General features: G+C 37.4%; 1 protein-coding gene across 1 annotated transcript in view; it reads right to left on the bottom strand.

The window, feature by feature from the left end:
• Positions 1–17,536, bottom strand: part of MAN1A1 (mannosidase alpha class 1A member 1) — a gene marked incomplete at its 3' end in the record, with an annotated part of 169,981 nt that overhangs the window by 64,647 nt on the left and 87,798 nt on the right. The window contains exon 5 of the mRNA XM_084229018.1: positions 6,622–6,716. Coding sequence (XP_084085144.1) covers positions 6,622–6,716 — 95 coding nt within the window. The remainder of the gene's footprint in view (positions 1–6,621; positions 6,717–17,536) is intronic.

The following is a 17,536-nucleotide window of genomic DNA, read 5'->3' as shown; positions in this document are numbered from 1 at the left end:
CACTCCTTTCAAATCTAAATCAGAAAACTGAAAAAACTGTTAGCAAATTTAGCAATGCAGAAATTTATATTTAAACTAAGTAAAAATACAGGGAAATATATGCCAAATATTTAAAAATATTTAACTTAAGTACACTGTGTTTCATACTTTGTGTTTACTAAAATGAACAAACTATAAGTAGTTTATACCATCAAAGCACTAAGAGACCCAATAATACACATGGTACTTGACTATCACACACTATAGTCTCACTATTAGAAAACATTTTGCTATGAACTATTCTTAATGAAAGTCCCCTTTTAGTTAAAGTGAAGCAATTTGCAATTTAGTTATAATAATACAAACTGCCAAGTAATTAATGACATAGTATATATTTGCATCAGATAATTAGATTAGTCAGTAAACAAAGCTTCCCAAAGCAGGAAATAAAAGCAGGTGAGGGAGGTGTGCCTCATTCATCACTTTGCTGACTAGTGAGAGGCAGAATGGAGGTCACTTGCCAACCCATTCCTTGATGAGTGCAATAAAAGCACACACTGTAGACAGTTCCACTAACCTAATATCCACCAGGAAAGTGTCACTTTAGGAAAACTCACAAAGAGAAACAAATAACAAAATAAGATGTCGCTAAAACTAACTCATTTATCAAGAAAAGACAGAATAATTATTAGGAATGCTGACACTGTGCTGTGTGATAGAAATGAATAATGGGAACATTAACTACATTATTTTAAATTAAGAACACACTTTAGGAAAGCCAAAATCTAATAAGTTTCCTCTACCTAGGTTTGAGTTATACTTAAAAATACAAAAATGGTGAAGTGCTTCATTTTACAAACCACAGAGGTGATTATTTTCTCCTAGAATGGAGAATAAAATGCAGAGTGCCTCTTGCTAGTAGTAATAACAAGATCAGACATCAAATTTTGACATTTTCACATTAGAGAAATTGAGTTCTACCAAAATCTAATTTGTTAAAAAGGCAATGCTTTCCTCTTAGCAAAGGTTTTATGTAACTAATGCATCTTTATACTGCTATTGTATTGGTGAAGTGAGCATGTTACTCTAATCGGGTACTGTATATACCACCTAGGTGTTTGTTCAATCAAATTACTATGTGCATTACATCACAATTATGATTAACTTACAACTTAATATAAGTTGTAAGCTCTTGAATTTACTGTAGCTATAACAGAAGGGATAATTATAATTTTTTTCTGAACAGATTTGGGACAGAGTTTCTAATGTAGAATATGAATAAATTACTTTAGTGCTCTGCTCATATTCTTAGTTTGCACAAATACTAAAATGCAATTTGGCCTACTGGTGTTTTGGCTTCCTATGCATCAACAACCTCAATGCGTAATATACTGCTTGCTTTAAATTCAACCTGGTGAGTGCTTACTATCTCCCTGGCCCAGACATTTGTGAGTGTATAACATGCTCTCTCTCTCTCCCTCCTGTGTGTGTATGTGTGTATAGATATATATTCTGCTCTGACAACAAGGCTATACACACCCTGAGGGAAAGACCGTATCTGTTATCTTTTCAAATAAAGTCAAGAGAAAGAAGTAGAAAATCTTCCCAGGACCCACCACAGAACCTTTAACACAGCAGAAACTCACATAAATGCTTGTTTTTTAAAATAAATAAAAGGTAAAGAAACTAATTATCTATAGGTAATAACCTGAATACCAGAGGAGTATGAACAGATAATGCCAACAAGTTTACATTTTTGATAACATATAGGTGTTGGCAAAGTGAAGCATCCACAACCATTTTCAAAATTGAGAGAGGAGAACAGAATTAGGATATTACAGACTGCATATTCTGTGCCTCTTCCATCATAATTATTGCCAAGAATTTCAAAGTAAGTCAACAGTCAATGTGCAGCTATTCTACATAAAAAGCATCCTTAAGTACTTTTTTCTCCTGGGCATCCTTCTACAAACACTCCCATATTTTGAGAAAGTAATTAAGAAAATAAAACTTGGCCAGATATATTTTCCTCATCTTTCTTTGAAGCTTCTACTGGTGACAGCCTTCAAAAAAATAGAAAAGAAGTTCCATGCCAGCTGTCAATTATCCCCTGAACTACACTGTGAAAAGACATAGATTCAGAGGAACAGCAAATATGTACAGGTTGACATCAACAGCACATCTCAAAATGTAATTATTGCAGATAAATATGAAATGTTTTCTTCCCCTAGAGGAAATTCTTTAAGATGATAAATCAGCTTCACAGCTGGAAGAAAAGTGGATTTGATGAGAATACTTGATTGGGCAAAGGCATAGTATGAATATTAGTAGATTGATATTACTATTCATTTTGTCAATGCTTATATGAATTTGGGTAAGTCACTGCTATTTAGCAAATAGGATTGAGAGTCAATAAAATATATAATAAAAAATGCTCATACGGTTGCCAGGAAGAAATTAAAAGTGTTCCTGTCAATTGTCAGTCATCTAGTTTTCCATATTTTAACATAAGAGTATCAGAGAATGCATAAATGAAATGGCACATTTTTCAGCATAAATAATTTTCCTGTAATCTTTGAAATTAAGCAAAAAGTTCTAAGGTAAAATACTGTAAATAGTTCTAAGGTAAAATACTGTAAATGCAAAGTAAGAGCTTACAAAAAAATTTGAATGCCCCAGTTAATGAATTTTCAAGAGGCTTAGATATGGAAGATAAGATTCAGTGTTTAATAGTTTTTTAGAATTAGTCCTTTATGAAATTAAAAATATCTCCACTGTACACTAAGGATAGATTTAACTATGGAAAGATCCTCTTGGCTGTTAGAAATAAACACTAAGTAAAGTTAAATATGCTTTAAAATCATCCAATTTCTTATGCTTATAATCGAGAGGCTAGAACTAATTAAATGATATCAGCACCTTACAATAATTGACTTGAACTTTTGCAAAGATGTAGGTCCACAACTCTATTAGTTTTACTTGGCCCTTATCTAATTTCATTACCTTCCAGAAAGCAATGAAAACTAGTCCTCAGGAATCTTGGAGGCTGAGTAATCATCTACTCCAGGATTTTAAACTTGGAGTCCTTAGTTCCCATGTGGGCTTTTATAAGCTGTGTAAATGTATCTGTACTCAGTGAGGACTAAGGAGGATAAGGAGAGGGCCATGCCTTCATCAGAGTCTCAGAGTTCTCTGTGAACTTGAAACGGTTCACCAAAAAAGCATTCAACCTAACTTCCGGTGCAAAATTTAGCCTGGAGAGTTTGAATGATTGCTGTAAACACAACCTGAGTGTAGCTGTAACATACCTAGGACCAGTCTCTGAATAACGCAGTGTACTAATAATGCCAAGATTATTTTTCTCACTGGGTTGTTAGGAAAAATGTGTGTTAAGTGTGCACTGTGGTTTTTTTTTGGGGGGGACCAGATCTTATTTGTTAACAGAATTCTTTTTTTAAAAAAAGATTTATTTTTATTGATTTATGCATACAGGAGCTGGGGTGTAAGCCAGAAATGTAGGGGGTGAGAGGATTCACCAGAGACAGAGCAGGGAGCAGAACAGGCAGATTGACTGAAATACACTGCCGAGGGGAGCAATGGGTGAGACAGGAGAGCTCTGCTGTACCATATGGGTTAGCTTCCTGACCAGGGATCGAACTCATGCCTCAATGGATGGCTATTGCTTGATATCCCTGACACTTTAACCCCTGAGCCACCAGGGAAGCCCCCAGGTCAGAATTCTATGAATAATTCCAGAGTCTGAAGTAATGGAAGGTAATGCATGAGCTATATGAAAGGTCTACACAAGTTATATGAAAAACTCATGAGTCATGGAACAAAGAGGTCTACACAAGCTATATGAAAAACTCATGAGTCATGGAACAAAGAGCAGACTTCCTCCAAGTCAAGCTCACCCCACTCCTGCCTTAAGATCCTGCAGACATATACTGTGATCTTCAAGCTGACAGAGAAAGTCATACGACACCGAGAGGGAAAACAGATCCTGAGAGGATCACATTATACAAGAAAAGAACTACTTCAGGGGCCTCCCTGGTGGCACAAAGGATTAAGACACAGCACTATGAAGCTGCCCGTAGCCACTGAAGCACGAGTTCGATCCCTGGCCAAGGTGACCCACATGGCGCAGCAGACCTCTCCCAATTCACCCCCTGCGCCCCTCAGCAGTGTACTTCAGTTAATCTGCCTGTTCTGTTCCCCACTCTGTCTCTGGTGAATCCTCTCACCCCCACATCTCTGGCCTGTACCTTAGTTCTTGAATGCATAAAATAAAATCTTAAAAAAAAAAAAAGAGAGAAACAACTATACTTCAATTTAATATGGCCTAGAGGTGTGGACTGACTCTCCTCATCTCACTGCCTTAGCATACCTGCCTGGTCCCAAGCACACATAGGCACAGGAGGACTTTGAGGCATAGAAACAGAACTTCCAAATTAAAACAAAGCATGACATTTAACTGTTCTATTAGTCAAAGGATTCATTTAATGATTTCTCATTATTAATTTTAGGAAAGAATGTCACTGAAATAAATAATTAAGAAGAAAAGCACATTAATCCTGCCAAACCACTCTGTACATCTTTTTGGCATGTCTAAAACAAGGAAGCTGTTTAATTTGTGCCTATACATCAGCGTGTATATAAACATCCAAGAATATACCCTCAGCTCTGCCATTTAAATGCAGTGTGATGTCAGGCAAATGTCTCCATCTTTTTTGTGACTTCAGTTCTTTAGTAAAATGGACATAACAACTTTACTGACTTTACTGGATTGTTGTGAGGATTAAATATGTCAAGTGTGTAAAGAGTCTATAACAAAGCTTCATATTTTATTACTGTAAAACAGCTATCACCATCACAACTACCACCACCACCACTACCATAATCAAAGAAACACACGTAACTAATTACTTATGAATTAAATTATTTTTAAGGAATTAAGTAATTCTTAAGGAATTAAGAAGGAGTTTACTATTAGACTGTTTATTAATAACACTATCATGGAAATAAAGCTATCATGGAATTTCAATAAAGTTATCATGGAATTCCAAACTACTCCCTGGGAGAATAACCAGAAAGTCTGGTCAGCCCAGTTTCTTTTCAGGTCACATTCCCATTGACTTGACACACCAGGGTTCTCCACCCAGATGGGATGAGAAGGTTGGGTTCATCTGGGTCAGTGGAGCAGTTTCCTTCCCTCCTTCAAACTGTGAGCTGGTACCACAATCTTAGTTACACCAGGACTTTGCATGGGAAGATTGATTTAGTTCATGTGTTGTATCTCCGCAATATCTCTTTCCAGCAACTTAACTGGAATTAAGTATGCTTGGGGATTAGCTTCTTCAAAGTAAAAAGCTTTGATGACAGTTTAAAAAATAACAGGATGCTCTTGGTATCTAGGATGAAACAGTATCACAGATGCAACATTACCATGAAATAGTAAAAATCTCAAATTATGTCTGGCTTAGATACTCTATTGGAGTGATATTATCTGATGATGGGAGCCTATCTTATACCATGGAACCCTAAAAAAAAAGAGACAATAACAAAAACAAAGAGAAACCCCACTGACTGGGAGAACATTTTTGCACCCAACACTAATGATAAAGGACTGATCACAAAAATCTGCAAAGAGCTGATGAGACTCAACAACAACAAAGAAAATAACCCAGTCAAAAAATGGGCAGAAGAGCTAAAAAGAAACTTCTCTGAAGAGGAAATGCAAATGGCCAACAGGCATATGAAAAAATGTTCAACATCACTTGTAATCAGGGAAATGCAAATCAAAACTACCATGAGATACCATCTTACACCAGTGAGAATGGCACATATTAAAAAAACTAGCAACAACAAATGTTGGCGAGGTTGTGGAGAAAAAGGAACTCTCCTGCACTGTTGGTGGGAGTGCAAACTGGTCCAACCACTATGGAGAGCTGTGTGGAGATTTCTGGACCTACTAAACATAGAGCTTCCATATGATCCAGCAATTCCACTCCTAGGTATTTACCCAAAGGACACAGAAACATCAATTCCAAAGAGCACCTGCACACCTATGTTTATAGCAGCACTGTTTACAATAGCTAAGCTTTGGAAACAGCCCAAATGCCCAAAAATAGATGACTGGATCAAGAAGATGTGGTACATATATACCATGGAATATTACTCAGCATTCAAAAAAGATAAACACATGCAATTTGCAGCAACATGGATGGCACTGGAAGGGATCATGCTCAGTGAAATAAGCCAAAAAGAAAAAGAAAAATACCGGATGGTCTCACTCATAGCAGGAATCTAGAAAACTTAAATAAGGGACCAGGAAAATGAATAACTATAAGAAAGTGAAAATCAAAATCAACAAAAAACTATGAACCAGAGACACTTTTTGGGGGGTGGGGGGCAGGAGGGGAGGGATTGGGGTCAGAATGGGGGGGTTGCAATTGTATGGGGAATATAAAAATAAAATTTATTATAAAAAAAAACTAATAGTTTCTAAGACAAGGATAGCAGCTAAGACACAAAATGGTGTCAATAACAAACATTTTGCAAGTAATTATCCACTGCTGTTTGTTAGAGCACAATCTTGAATATTTCAACTGGAAATATGTTGTTGAAAATAAAGAACTTTACCTTTTTAAGTTCAGCAATGCCCAAGGTATTCCAGAGGGAGTATGAAATGCAGGAAGCAATTTTATCCCAAGTTCTACTGCTTTCTTTCGAAATATCTGAAAAGTTAAACAGTTAATTAAGCTATTGTAAGCAAAACAATGTACTATATACTTTTCCACATTAAATTTTTTTTTAAAAGATAAGTTTCTCAATTAATAGAATTACCTAGAAAAGTAATATTGTCCCAGGGGTCATCGTGCTCTGGGGTATATTTTAGGAGTTTTGATTATACATTAGAATAATGTGAGATTTGAAGAATATCAATTATCTGGTTCGCATTGCTGAGATTCTAATTTCTAGGATTTGGAGCAGTCAGACTAGAATTTTTATTTTTATTTTACTATAGGCATTATTTATTATTTATTTATATTATTTTTAACTGAGGTAATGTTGGTTTACATCATTGTTTGTATTTTGGGACTACAGGGTTTCCAACCTCTTCCCCTCCAAGTGTTATTACCATTGCGCATCCACCACCAAATCACTGTAGTCCACTACCTTAGTCCACTCTGCTCCCTCCCCTCTGCTCCTTTCCCCCTCTGGATTCCTCAGTTCTATAACCAATTTTCAAGAGCAGTTTTTAAAGTTTGGCTTTCTCTGTCCCTTTATTTAGTTTCTCTATATTCCGCTTTTAAATGACACCTGATATTTATCTTTCTCCTCTGACTTATTTCTACTTATCATAATCTCTTTCAGCACCATCCATGTTGCCACAAATAGCAAAAGTTTGCCCAATCATTATTTTTAAAAGCACCACAGAAGATGTCAGGAGATCTTGACATAATGGGAGAACCACTATTATTGGTGGATAAGCCCCAGATTAAAAATCAGGAGATCTGGTCCTGTTTCGCATCACATATATCAGGGCACAGAGAAAGGAGAGGTTTTAAAAGGCCATGCATTCCAAGCAATTTGTATGTCCTCTCAGTCCTTTGTAGTTTTAACTTTCTCTGATGTTAAGTGTAGGTGATATGGAAGATATAAAGCTAAAGTAGGTACAAATTCTGCTCAGAATCCAGTAAGAAGATAATACATACACATAGATATCTAGAACTCAGATAAAAAGAGAGTTGGAGATAAAATTACATAGGCGTTCATATGATGTACAATAAGATGTGCATCACATATGAGTTCAGTAAGATGCACAGTGGTGAAGACATTTAGATGAGGAATTGAATGCACATGTTATAAGGACTAATAAAACCAGAGATTGGAGTGATGAGTGGGAACTGAAGGGGGTGTCTCTAAAGGTATCAATGCAAACACATAGATGGGAGCCTGCAGAAGTAATAGAACAGGTCAGTTTGCGTGACAGAAAATAACACTGGCAAGTAAGATTGGATATACACAGCATGGGCCCATATTACAGAGTTATAAATGTAAGGCTAAGAAATTTATCCTGTTAAAATGGGAAAATATGGAAAATTTTTCAGTGGCCAGCTCACTTTCACAGAACTGTACTTCAACAAGATGAATTAGATGATATCCATTCAGATTTAGGTCCAAAAAAATGCTCTGAGTTAATTTACTAATTGAAGGAAGGACTGTTACTGCTTCCCTGCTGTAGCTGTGGCAGCAAGCAGGGCTTTGCACAGTCGATGTTATACTGTATGACTGAGCAGGGTGGACTGGGAATGTACTATTTCTTTCTACCTCACCAGAGGGGTGACATAGGTTGGGGAGCCCTGAAAAGCACGGAGAATAGAAGCAAAGTCCTCTTTCAGTCTATGGGGAAGCAGTCATTAAAGCCACTGTCAAAGTAGTCATGTGTGGCTTCTCAGGAGGGAAAGGTTCCAGACCACAATTCCTGTTCTGAGATCTGAACCTCCACACAAAGAAAGCTAGTCACTGACACTCCAAGACTGAGGCTAAAGATAATCCAGTTATACAAATGTAGACACTCATTTCTGAATCTCTGCTTTTTCTGAAAATTAATGTCACTTAGCAATGAATGTTAAACTAATGAGCTTTATTGTAAAAATTTGCTTGACAATCAATTTATATAAGCTAACTAACTCTCCCAGTGTATAAAAAGGACATGCATTTATAGTATATAGAAAGCACTAAAAAATAGAGGTATAATCCCCCCCACAAATTATTACTTTAATTCTCTTTAAAGTGGATAATTTCCTTTTCCAACAATTAAAGGTAAAAGAACGAAAGGCAAAAGAAAAAAATAGGCCAGAAGGTGTATACTTCCCTCCTTGTTTTTGCTTTAGGCTAGAGAATCGCAAATTCTCTTCTGCTGTAAGGAATCATCCAATCACTGCTCAGCAACAACATTGTTTTCACCAAACTTTTAAAACTTAATTAACTAATTTTCAAGAAACTTAGATAAAATGGAAGTCAAATTATGCAATTAAAACACCATCGTGGATATTATAACCAAGCATGGGAGTTAAAGCTTTGGCTTTGAAAACACAGTACCTGTTTTTGATTCTCAGCTCCACTTCCTCAAATTGGGTAATTTGGGGAACAGAGCTTAATCTCCCTGTGCCTAAACTTCCTCGTCTATACAACTGGGGATAACAATAGTGTTTACTATTTTAAAGGCTATGGAAAGAAATGAATGAGCTATTATATTTAAAGACCTTAGGACACATAGTGTTCACTCTAAAAGGTTAGTTATAGTTTTTATGATGATAACGTACAGGCATGTGCTTGTGGGTGTGTCTCCCTATCCCCAATACATACACATTCACTATTACTTATGGGTGTCCAGTCTCAAGAGCTAAGCCCTCAGTTCCCATCACCCATTTGCATTGCCATTCAACTTCCTGTTCTAGCTCTAGTTCTGTACTTCTACTTGCATTTTCACATCACAACTTAGGAGTTTTATTGTCTTCTGAAATTTAACATGTCCACAATGAAATCATTTAATGTTCTATGCTACCTGCCCCAGTTCCATCATTGACACTACTGTTTTGCCAGTTCCTGAGGCTCAAGAGAGAGACATTTTGACTTTTGATTTATTACTCTTTAGTCATCAAATATCAATGTTAATTTCCCTGAAAATGTGTAATATGCAAGCCTATTATCTTTTCATGATATAAGCATAATCCATATGCTTTTGATTACTGGATATAATCAAGGCCCTGCTGAAAAAGAAGGTCTTCCTACACGACTTCCATTCCCTTGGGTTTTCCCTCCTGTCTTCATCAATTTGTATCCATATGGGGGCCTCCCTGGTGGCACAAGGGGTTAAGCACAGCACTATGAGGCTATCCGCAGCCTCTGCAGCATGAGTTCAATCTGCCAGCCAGCCAGGGAGCTACCCACGTGGCGCAGCAGACCTCTCCTGACTCGCCTGCTGCTCCCCTCAGCAGTGTGTTTCAGTCAATCTGCCTGTTCTGTTCCCCACTCTGTCTCTGGTGAATCTTCTCACCCCCGCCCCCCTCCATCTCTGGCCTATATGCATAAATGGAGTTCTTGTATGCATAAATAAATAAATCTTTTTTAAAAATTCTGTATCCATATAACCAAATTTCTCTTTTTACCATACAATGTTCTTGTTCAACAAATTGTAATGATCCCCTCTGTTGCCTAAAACATCAGGTCAAAACTGACCTACTGATTTCTCAATGACCTCTATGAATCAAACCCAACTACTGTTCTCAAAGACCACTCTGGCTCCAGCATGAGCCTTATGATCGCAGGCACCCATTTCAGTTCAGTCCATTCCAATTATCTTTTCTTTTCCTTAAATGTTTATATCTGGCATTATGGAGTATGCTATACTTATATTGCCGATGTAACTGACGTATCATATTGAGTAAGTTTAAGGTGATCAATGTGATAATTTGGAACACATATATATGGCGAAATTGCCACCATGATAAGTTTAGTTAAAATCTCCATCTTTATTAATAATTACCTTTCTATTTTTTTTCTGTGGTGCACCTTAGCATATATATTTATAAAGTGCTCTCATCTTGAGACACCCTTTTTGGCTTTCTTTTGACCAACCCAAATTCATCTATTCTTCAAGCTCTGGTTAAGTTTGAAATCCAGGCCAAGATCTTTGCCTTCCGTGTGAACTCCTACATCAACAACTGGCATCATACAGTGTAGCATTTGATTATAGAAGCCAACATATGGATCTCTGAATATTTTCTGGTATTCACCCTCATTTTCTTTTCTTTCTACAAGTAGAGCAAAAGATCTCCATTTCTCCTTTTATTATATATCAAACCATATCAGGTCATTTTATACTTAAATTTACTGCGATAACCACAGAACTCATAGCAGTATAGGTGGGGAGACATATATTCTCAGTTAACACACAGGAAACCTGGCCCTTCCCATATCAAGGCTTTTGTCCCTAATGTTTCCTATGGTCACAATGTTCTTTGTAGTTTTCTGCATGCCTTATCATTCTTTTTTTTTAATTTTTAAAAATATTTTTAATTTTTTACTTGTTTATACAAGCACTGGGTATAGTCAGAAGCGTGGGAGGGTGAGAGTATTCACCAGAGCCAGAGGGGAGAGCAGAGCAGGCAGACTGACGAAGTACACTGCTGAGGGGAGCAGCGGGCAGCAGGAGAGGTCTGCGCGCCATGTGGGACCCTCGACCAGTGGCCGGGGATCGAAACGGCGCTGCAGAGGCTGCAGGCAGCTTCGCAGCCCAGCGCTCCACCGCTGCGCCACGGGGGAGGCCCCATGCCTTATCATCCTTAACTTTAGGATCTACCAAAATGTCCCTTTTAAGGGAGGTCATTCTTCTTATTTTTTCTTTTTTAATGTAGTTTCTCATTCAAGTTACAGTGCATTACAACATAAGTTTCAGGTGTGCAATCATAAATCATAATCTGTATACAAAGATGTATAAAGTTTAATACTTAAAGTCCAATTCTATCCTTCACCACACAATTGGTCCTTTTTACCCAATTTATCCATCTTTTCTTTTTTCTCTTCTAGTAACCACTAATTTGGTTTTACAGTCTAAAAAATTATTTCTATTTTATTTAGTTCATTCATTTATTTGATTTTTCTATATCAAATATGAGTGAAATCATGTGGTGTTTGTCTTTCTCCATCTGACTTATTTCACTAAGCATAATATCATCTAGGTCTATTTATGTTGTGCAAGTGGTAGGATTTCATTTTTTTATAGTTGCGTTGTAGTACACTGTGTATATATATACACCACATCTTTATCCTATCATCTGTTTATGGACACTTAGACTGTTTCCAAATCTTTACTAATATAAGTAATTCTGCAATGAACATGGCAGTACAGATCTCTCTCTGAATTAGTATTTTGTATTTTTTGGGTAAATACCAGAAATGGGATAACTGCATCAGATGGAATTTCTATTTTTTTTTTATTATCTTCATAATAGCTGTACCAATTTATATTCCCACCAACAATTTACAAGGGCTTAAGGAAGGTATTTGTTAACCACCCCATATGAAATTGGTCATTCTCATTCATTGCTTATTATATCACCTTGTTTATTTCTGTCCCATTGTCACACCCTAATTATTTTATTTGCATATGTAATTACTGTTTGTTAACTCCACTAGATTTAAGTAAGCTTCATGAGGGCAAGGCCTTTTATTTGTTACCATAGATAGATAGATAGATAAATAGATAGATAGATAGACATATGTATACCCCTAGTCTTCAGCAAAGTAGTCAGTATTAAAATGGTTCATTTAATAAGTGAATGAATCAAAGATTAATAAACATACCTGAGACACTATAATGAGAAATCACTGCTATTCTAGCATTTGCTAAGTGCTCTATTTCACTAATTTCTATTGTCTGCAAATAATTATGTCAAGTATTCTAGTTTCAAACTTGAGCACAGTTACAAAATAGTTTTGGATGAAACCATGAATTAACCTATTGATATTTAAATGAAATTATATGTGAGCTGAATCAATTTTGATTCTTAGTGTTTCATGTGTTTCCTCATGAGATATAGAGGGAGATTGTATGGAAAAGAAATCAGATTCTTGGGCCTCCCCTGGTGGCGCAGGTGGTTGAGCGCAGTGCTGTGAAGCTGTCTGCAGCCTCTGCAGCACCGGTTCGATCCCGGCCAGCCGGTGAGGGTCCCACATGGCGTGACAGACCTCTCCTGTCTTGCCTGCTGCTCCCCTCAGCAGTGTATTTCATCAGTCTGCCTGTTCTGTTCCCTGCTCTGTGTCCGGTGAATCCTCTCACCCTCCCGCACACCTGGCCTGTACCCCGGTTCTTGTATAAATAAATAAATCTTTAAAAAAAAAAAAAGAAAAAGAATTCAGATTCTTAAAGAGAATATCTTCTCTACCTAAACTGGTATACAATTAAATCCCAAAGTAGCTTATAAAACTTATACTGTTAAAAGAATGAAGAAAAGTCACAAATCATTCTAATGAGCAGTTAAGTTTTAATTAGCATATCTGAGAAAATGTGCTAAAAAACTAAAAATCACAAAACTTGAGTGGACCTTCAAATGGGGCAGCATGATGGACTGAGTACTGGGCTCAGGACCAACACTTGGATCTTAGGATTAGCTCTACTACAGCTTCAATATGAAACCTGGACACATCATGTAACTTTTCTGGTTTTCAGTTCTCCTGGAGAAATGTCAGAGCAATGTCTTCTTTTTTTTTTAAGATTTATTTATTTATACAAGAACTGGGGTATGGGCCAGAGGCACGGGAGGGTGAAAGAATTCACCAGAGACAGAGTGGGGAGCAGAACAGGCAGATGACTGAAAACACTACTGAGGGGAGCGAAGGGCAAGACAGGAGAGGTCTGCCGTGCCATGTGTGTAGCTCTCTGGCCGCCGGTAATAGAACCCATGCTGCGGAGGCTGCAGACAGCTCCATAGCGCTGTGTTCAACCCGCTGCGCCACCAATGAGGTCCCAGGGATATCATTTCTACTTTTGATATATCAGTGAAAAAACTAACACAGAAGTCACAGAGCTAGTACTAAAATGTCACTAGCAGAAAAGCAAAATTATCTTTTTTATAGAGAAACGAAGTGTTTATTTGCTAACCAATTCTTAGTCAATTTTGGTTGCCAGCATTTGTTGGTACTTATATTTGCTGGGGAGGATTTTATAAAGAGGGCAAAATGGAAAAATTATAGTAACTAAAATGTAATACATGCTCATTCGAGAAGACATTTTCATTTTTTAAAAATGACCATTAAGGGCCTCCCTGGTGGCGCAGCGGTTGAGCGCTGGGTTGCTAAACTGCGCGCGGCCTCTGCGGCGCCAGTTCAATCCCCGGCTGCTCCCCGGCCACCGGAGGAGGGTCCCACATGGCGCGCAGACCTCTCCTGCCGCCCGCTGCTCCCCTCAGCAGTGTACTTCGGTCCTTCTGCCTGCTCTGCTCCCCGCTCTGGCTCTGGTGAATTCTCTCACCCTCCCTCCCGCGCTTCTGACTGTACCCAGTGCATGTATAAACAAAACAAACAAACAAACCAGCAAACAAATAAATAAAGCATGCCTCTATTAAAAAAAAAATAAAAAAAAAATAAAAATGACCATTAAATGGGGTTTTTCTGTAACTCACCCCACTCAATATATAGCCCAACAGGAATCGTCAAAGAGATTCTGTATTATAGAGATTCTGATTAAATTCATAGCAAAACTCAAAACACTATTTGCTGAAGGAAGGCTGGTAGGATATGATGAAATGGCTTCTAAAACTATCTTTCAAGCATGTAGTTAATAGATTTCAATAATAACTTTTATGGTTTAAAGAATTTCAAGATAACTACATCAAAATTGTATCTTTTTACTACACTTAAGTAACATCACAGTATTATTGCTGCTATGTTAAAAACACCAGATTTTAGAATCTAGCCAATAAAAATATTTATCTTTTCACTTTACCCTTCAAATAGGATTAGATATAAGGCTGTCAACAAGGGGTATGGCTTTTTTTTTTTTTAATTTAATTTATTTATACAAGCACTGGGTACAGTCAGAAGCACGGGAGGGTAAGAGAATTCACCAGAGCCAGAGCGGGGAGCAGAACAGGCAGAAGGACTGAAGCACACTGCTGAGGGGAGCGGCGGGCAGCAGGAGAGGTCTGCACGCCATGTGGGACCCTCCTCCAGTGGCCGGGCAAGCTGGGGATCGAACCGGTGCTGCAGAGGCTGCGGGCAGCTTCGCAACCCAGCGCTCAACCGCTGTACCACCAGGGAGGCCCGGGGGTATGGCTTTTTTTGCTCTTCCAGCTTGCAGATCCCTGAAGACTTGTACAAGAATATTTTCACAACAAAGCTAAGAGTAAGAAAAGAAGAAATGAGTAAGAGCAGACGGCCATGGAAAGAACCAGTTTCAGTTCACATATGCTTCAGTTTTGAAACACACAATCAATATCAAAACCTTTCTTCAAATGTTCATGAGGAAAACTTCACTGTTAAAAGATCAAGTATGAATTTCCTATTAGTATAAGCAGAATTTACCTATTACTCATTTTTCTACATAAAGCTTTTAACACAAGATGCCATAGATGTGATAAATATTTCTGGTTGAAAATAACTGAAATAACCCATACATCATTAGCTGAGTTGATTAACTTGCACATAATATGGGCCAAATTTAATCACTCACCCAGTAAGTATTTATTGAGCTACTCTGGCTTTTCAATTTTGAGTAGAACCTCTAAAGCTTTAAATACTTGAATAAAAATATATAAAAAGAGCTAATCTAGCAGAAACTTGGAGCTGGGAGGGACATCATATGTCACCTAGCTTCATAATCTTGGAATATATAGATGAGGAAAACTGAGGCTATGACAGGTCCTGTTTTACTAGTTAAATGCTCTGGATGTGGGATGGTTTGATGACAGCTACAGTCAGACCCACAATTCTTTGATCAGAGGGATTATCCCTGTGAATTACTCATGTGCATGTGCACACTTATCTTCCATTGCCTTGTCCCAGTCTTTCTACTCTCTAAACAAATCTTTTTTAAAAAGCAAAAACTGAAGCTATTTTTTAAATTGAAAAACTTGTTCTATTTGTTAAATTGCATTGTGAATTTCATTTTTTAACTTATAAATTTAATTAGATGAATTGTCTATTGTTTTAACTTTGCTGTGATTTAGTGCAAATCAATTTTTATTAGCCTTTAGGCAATTAGATGAAGAGAATGCTCTTCATTTTTCTGAAAAATTAAAGCACTAAGATCCCCCCAGCTTGTTTACTCAACATAAAAAGAATATGGACACTAACTTGCTAGTAACCATGGGTCATAACTCAGAAGAATCTATATAACTGAACTTTAGATTTGAGTTCCAAATGTATGAAAGCACAAAGTTGAAACGAAAGAAAGAATTGATAAGTATAATTAAAAAAATCTAAATGTGGAATGCTTTAGTGAATAAGCATTTTAGATTTATTTGAGACTTTTTAAAAAATGTTTATTCTCATGAAAAAATAAATAGCTAGTGAAATTTTTTTAGAAAGTTTGCTTTTTATACTCTCCCTTAGTCAAAATGAATAGATGTTGCTAAATGAATCAATAAAAGTGTATCCTGACACTAATTTTCTCCCTGAGGGAGGGCTCTGATTTCATTCCTTAGCTACTGAGTGGGGAAGATTTTATAAAGTTAAAAGGGCAAGATGAAAAGTGAGGAAGAGTACTACAGAGAATTCCAGGCTGTTCTTCAAAATAGATTGACTTGAGCACAAGTCAGTGTAAAATAAGCAGGAAATCAGGAGGCCTGAGTTTTTGTTCCAGGTCTCCTACTTATCAGTTCTGCCACAATGAAGATGGGGTTATTTCACTTTAATTTTCTCTTTTGTAAAATGAGGGCATTGCACATGAAAATTTCTGAGTTACTTTTCTGCTCTATGGGATCTGGTTTTAAGACTTAAAAGGCACTTAATGCTTCCCAATGTGGTAAGGGCTATCAGAGAGACACACAAGAAAAAAATAAAATCCTTGATCTCAAGGAGCTTACAACGAGGAAGGCAAGTCAGCCATATATAACTATAGGAATGTTAAATGTACACCATAAGACAATATAAATTAACATATAAGTAGAGAATAAACTGAGTGACATATAGGCTGTAACTACAGGAAATAAACAAACAAAAAAGAGACTGAGTTTTATCTCAGGCAAGAGTTAAGATTGGAGAGATAGCACTTATGTGGTTGCAGATATATGTCTATGGGGTGGTGGTTATGTACATGTTTGTGCACACACTCCATGTTAATACAGAGGGTCTACAGGGTGGTAAGAAAGAACAAGTTAAATAAGATAAGCCAATAACCCTAAATGTCAGGGAGAGAAGTTAAAGGGTTGGTTAAAAGAGCACATCAACTATCTCTAGGAAGTCTCAATGCTTACCTTAAAAAAAAAAAAAAAGATTCATTTATCTATACAAGAACTGGGGTATAGGCCAGACATGGGGGGGGGGAGGGTGAGAGGATTCACCAGAGACAGAGTAGGGAACAGAACAGGCAGATCAACTGAAATACACTGCTGAGGGGAGCAGCGGCCAAGTCAGGAGAGGTCTGCTGCACCACGTGGGTAGCTCCCTGGCCGGGGATCGAACTCGGGCTGCAGTGGCTGCAGATAGCTTCATAGGTTGCATCTTAACCCCCTGGGCCACCAGGGACGCCCACAATGCTTACTATCTTAATGCTTCTCACTCAATAACTGGAAGGATGTCTGGATCACTGGGTTCCTAATAGGACACAGAGACATGCAGACATTCTGAGTGACTATGGAACTCTCCGGAATTATAAGGAGTAAAGATCTAGTACCAAGAATCCAGCACACAGAAGCTATCTGATAAAGAGCTTCATTTGTTCTAGAGGTAAATGGGGCAAAAGGGGGGTTGGGAAAAAGGAAACAATATGAAAGAAAGTTACATGTCTCTCTTCTAACATGTATTTATCATGGAATTCAAAAATGTA

Source organism: Talpa europaea, assembly GCF_964194135.1.
Source record: "Talpa europaea genome assembly, chromosome: 2".
Classification (NCBI taxonomy): domain Eukaryota; kingdom Metazoa; phylum Chordata; class Mammalia; order Eulipotyphla; family Talpidae; genus Talpa; species Talpa europaea.
The sequence above is the reverse complement of the archived record's forward strand: the minus strand, read 5'-3'. Positions and strand labels throughout refer to the sequence as shown.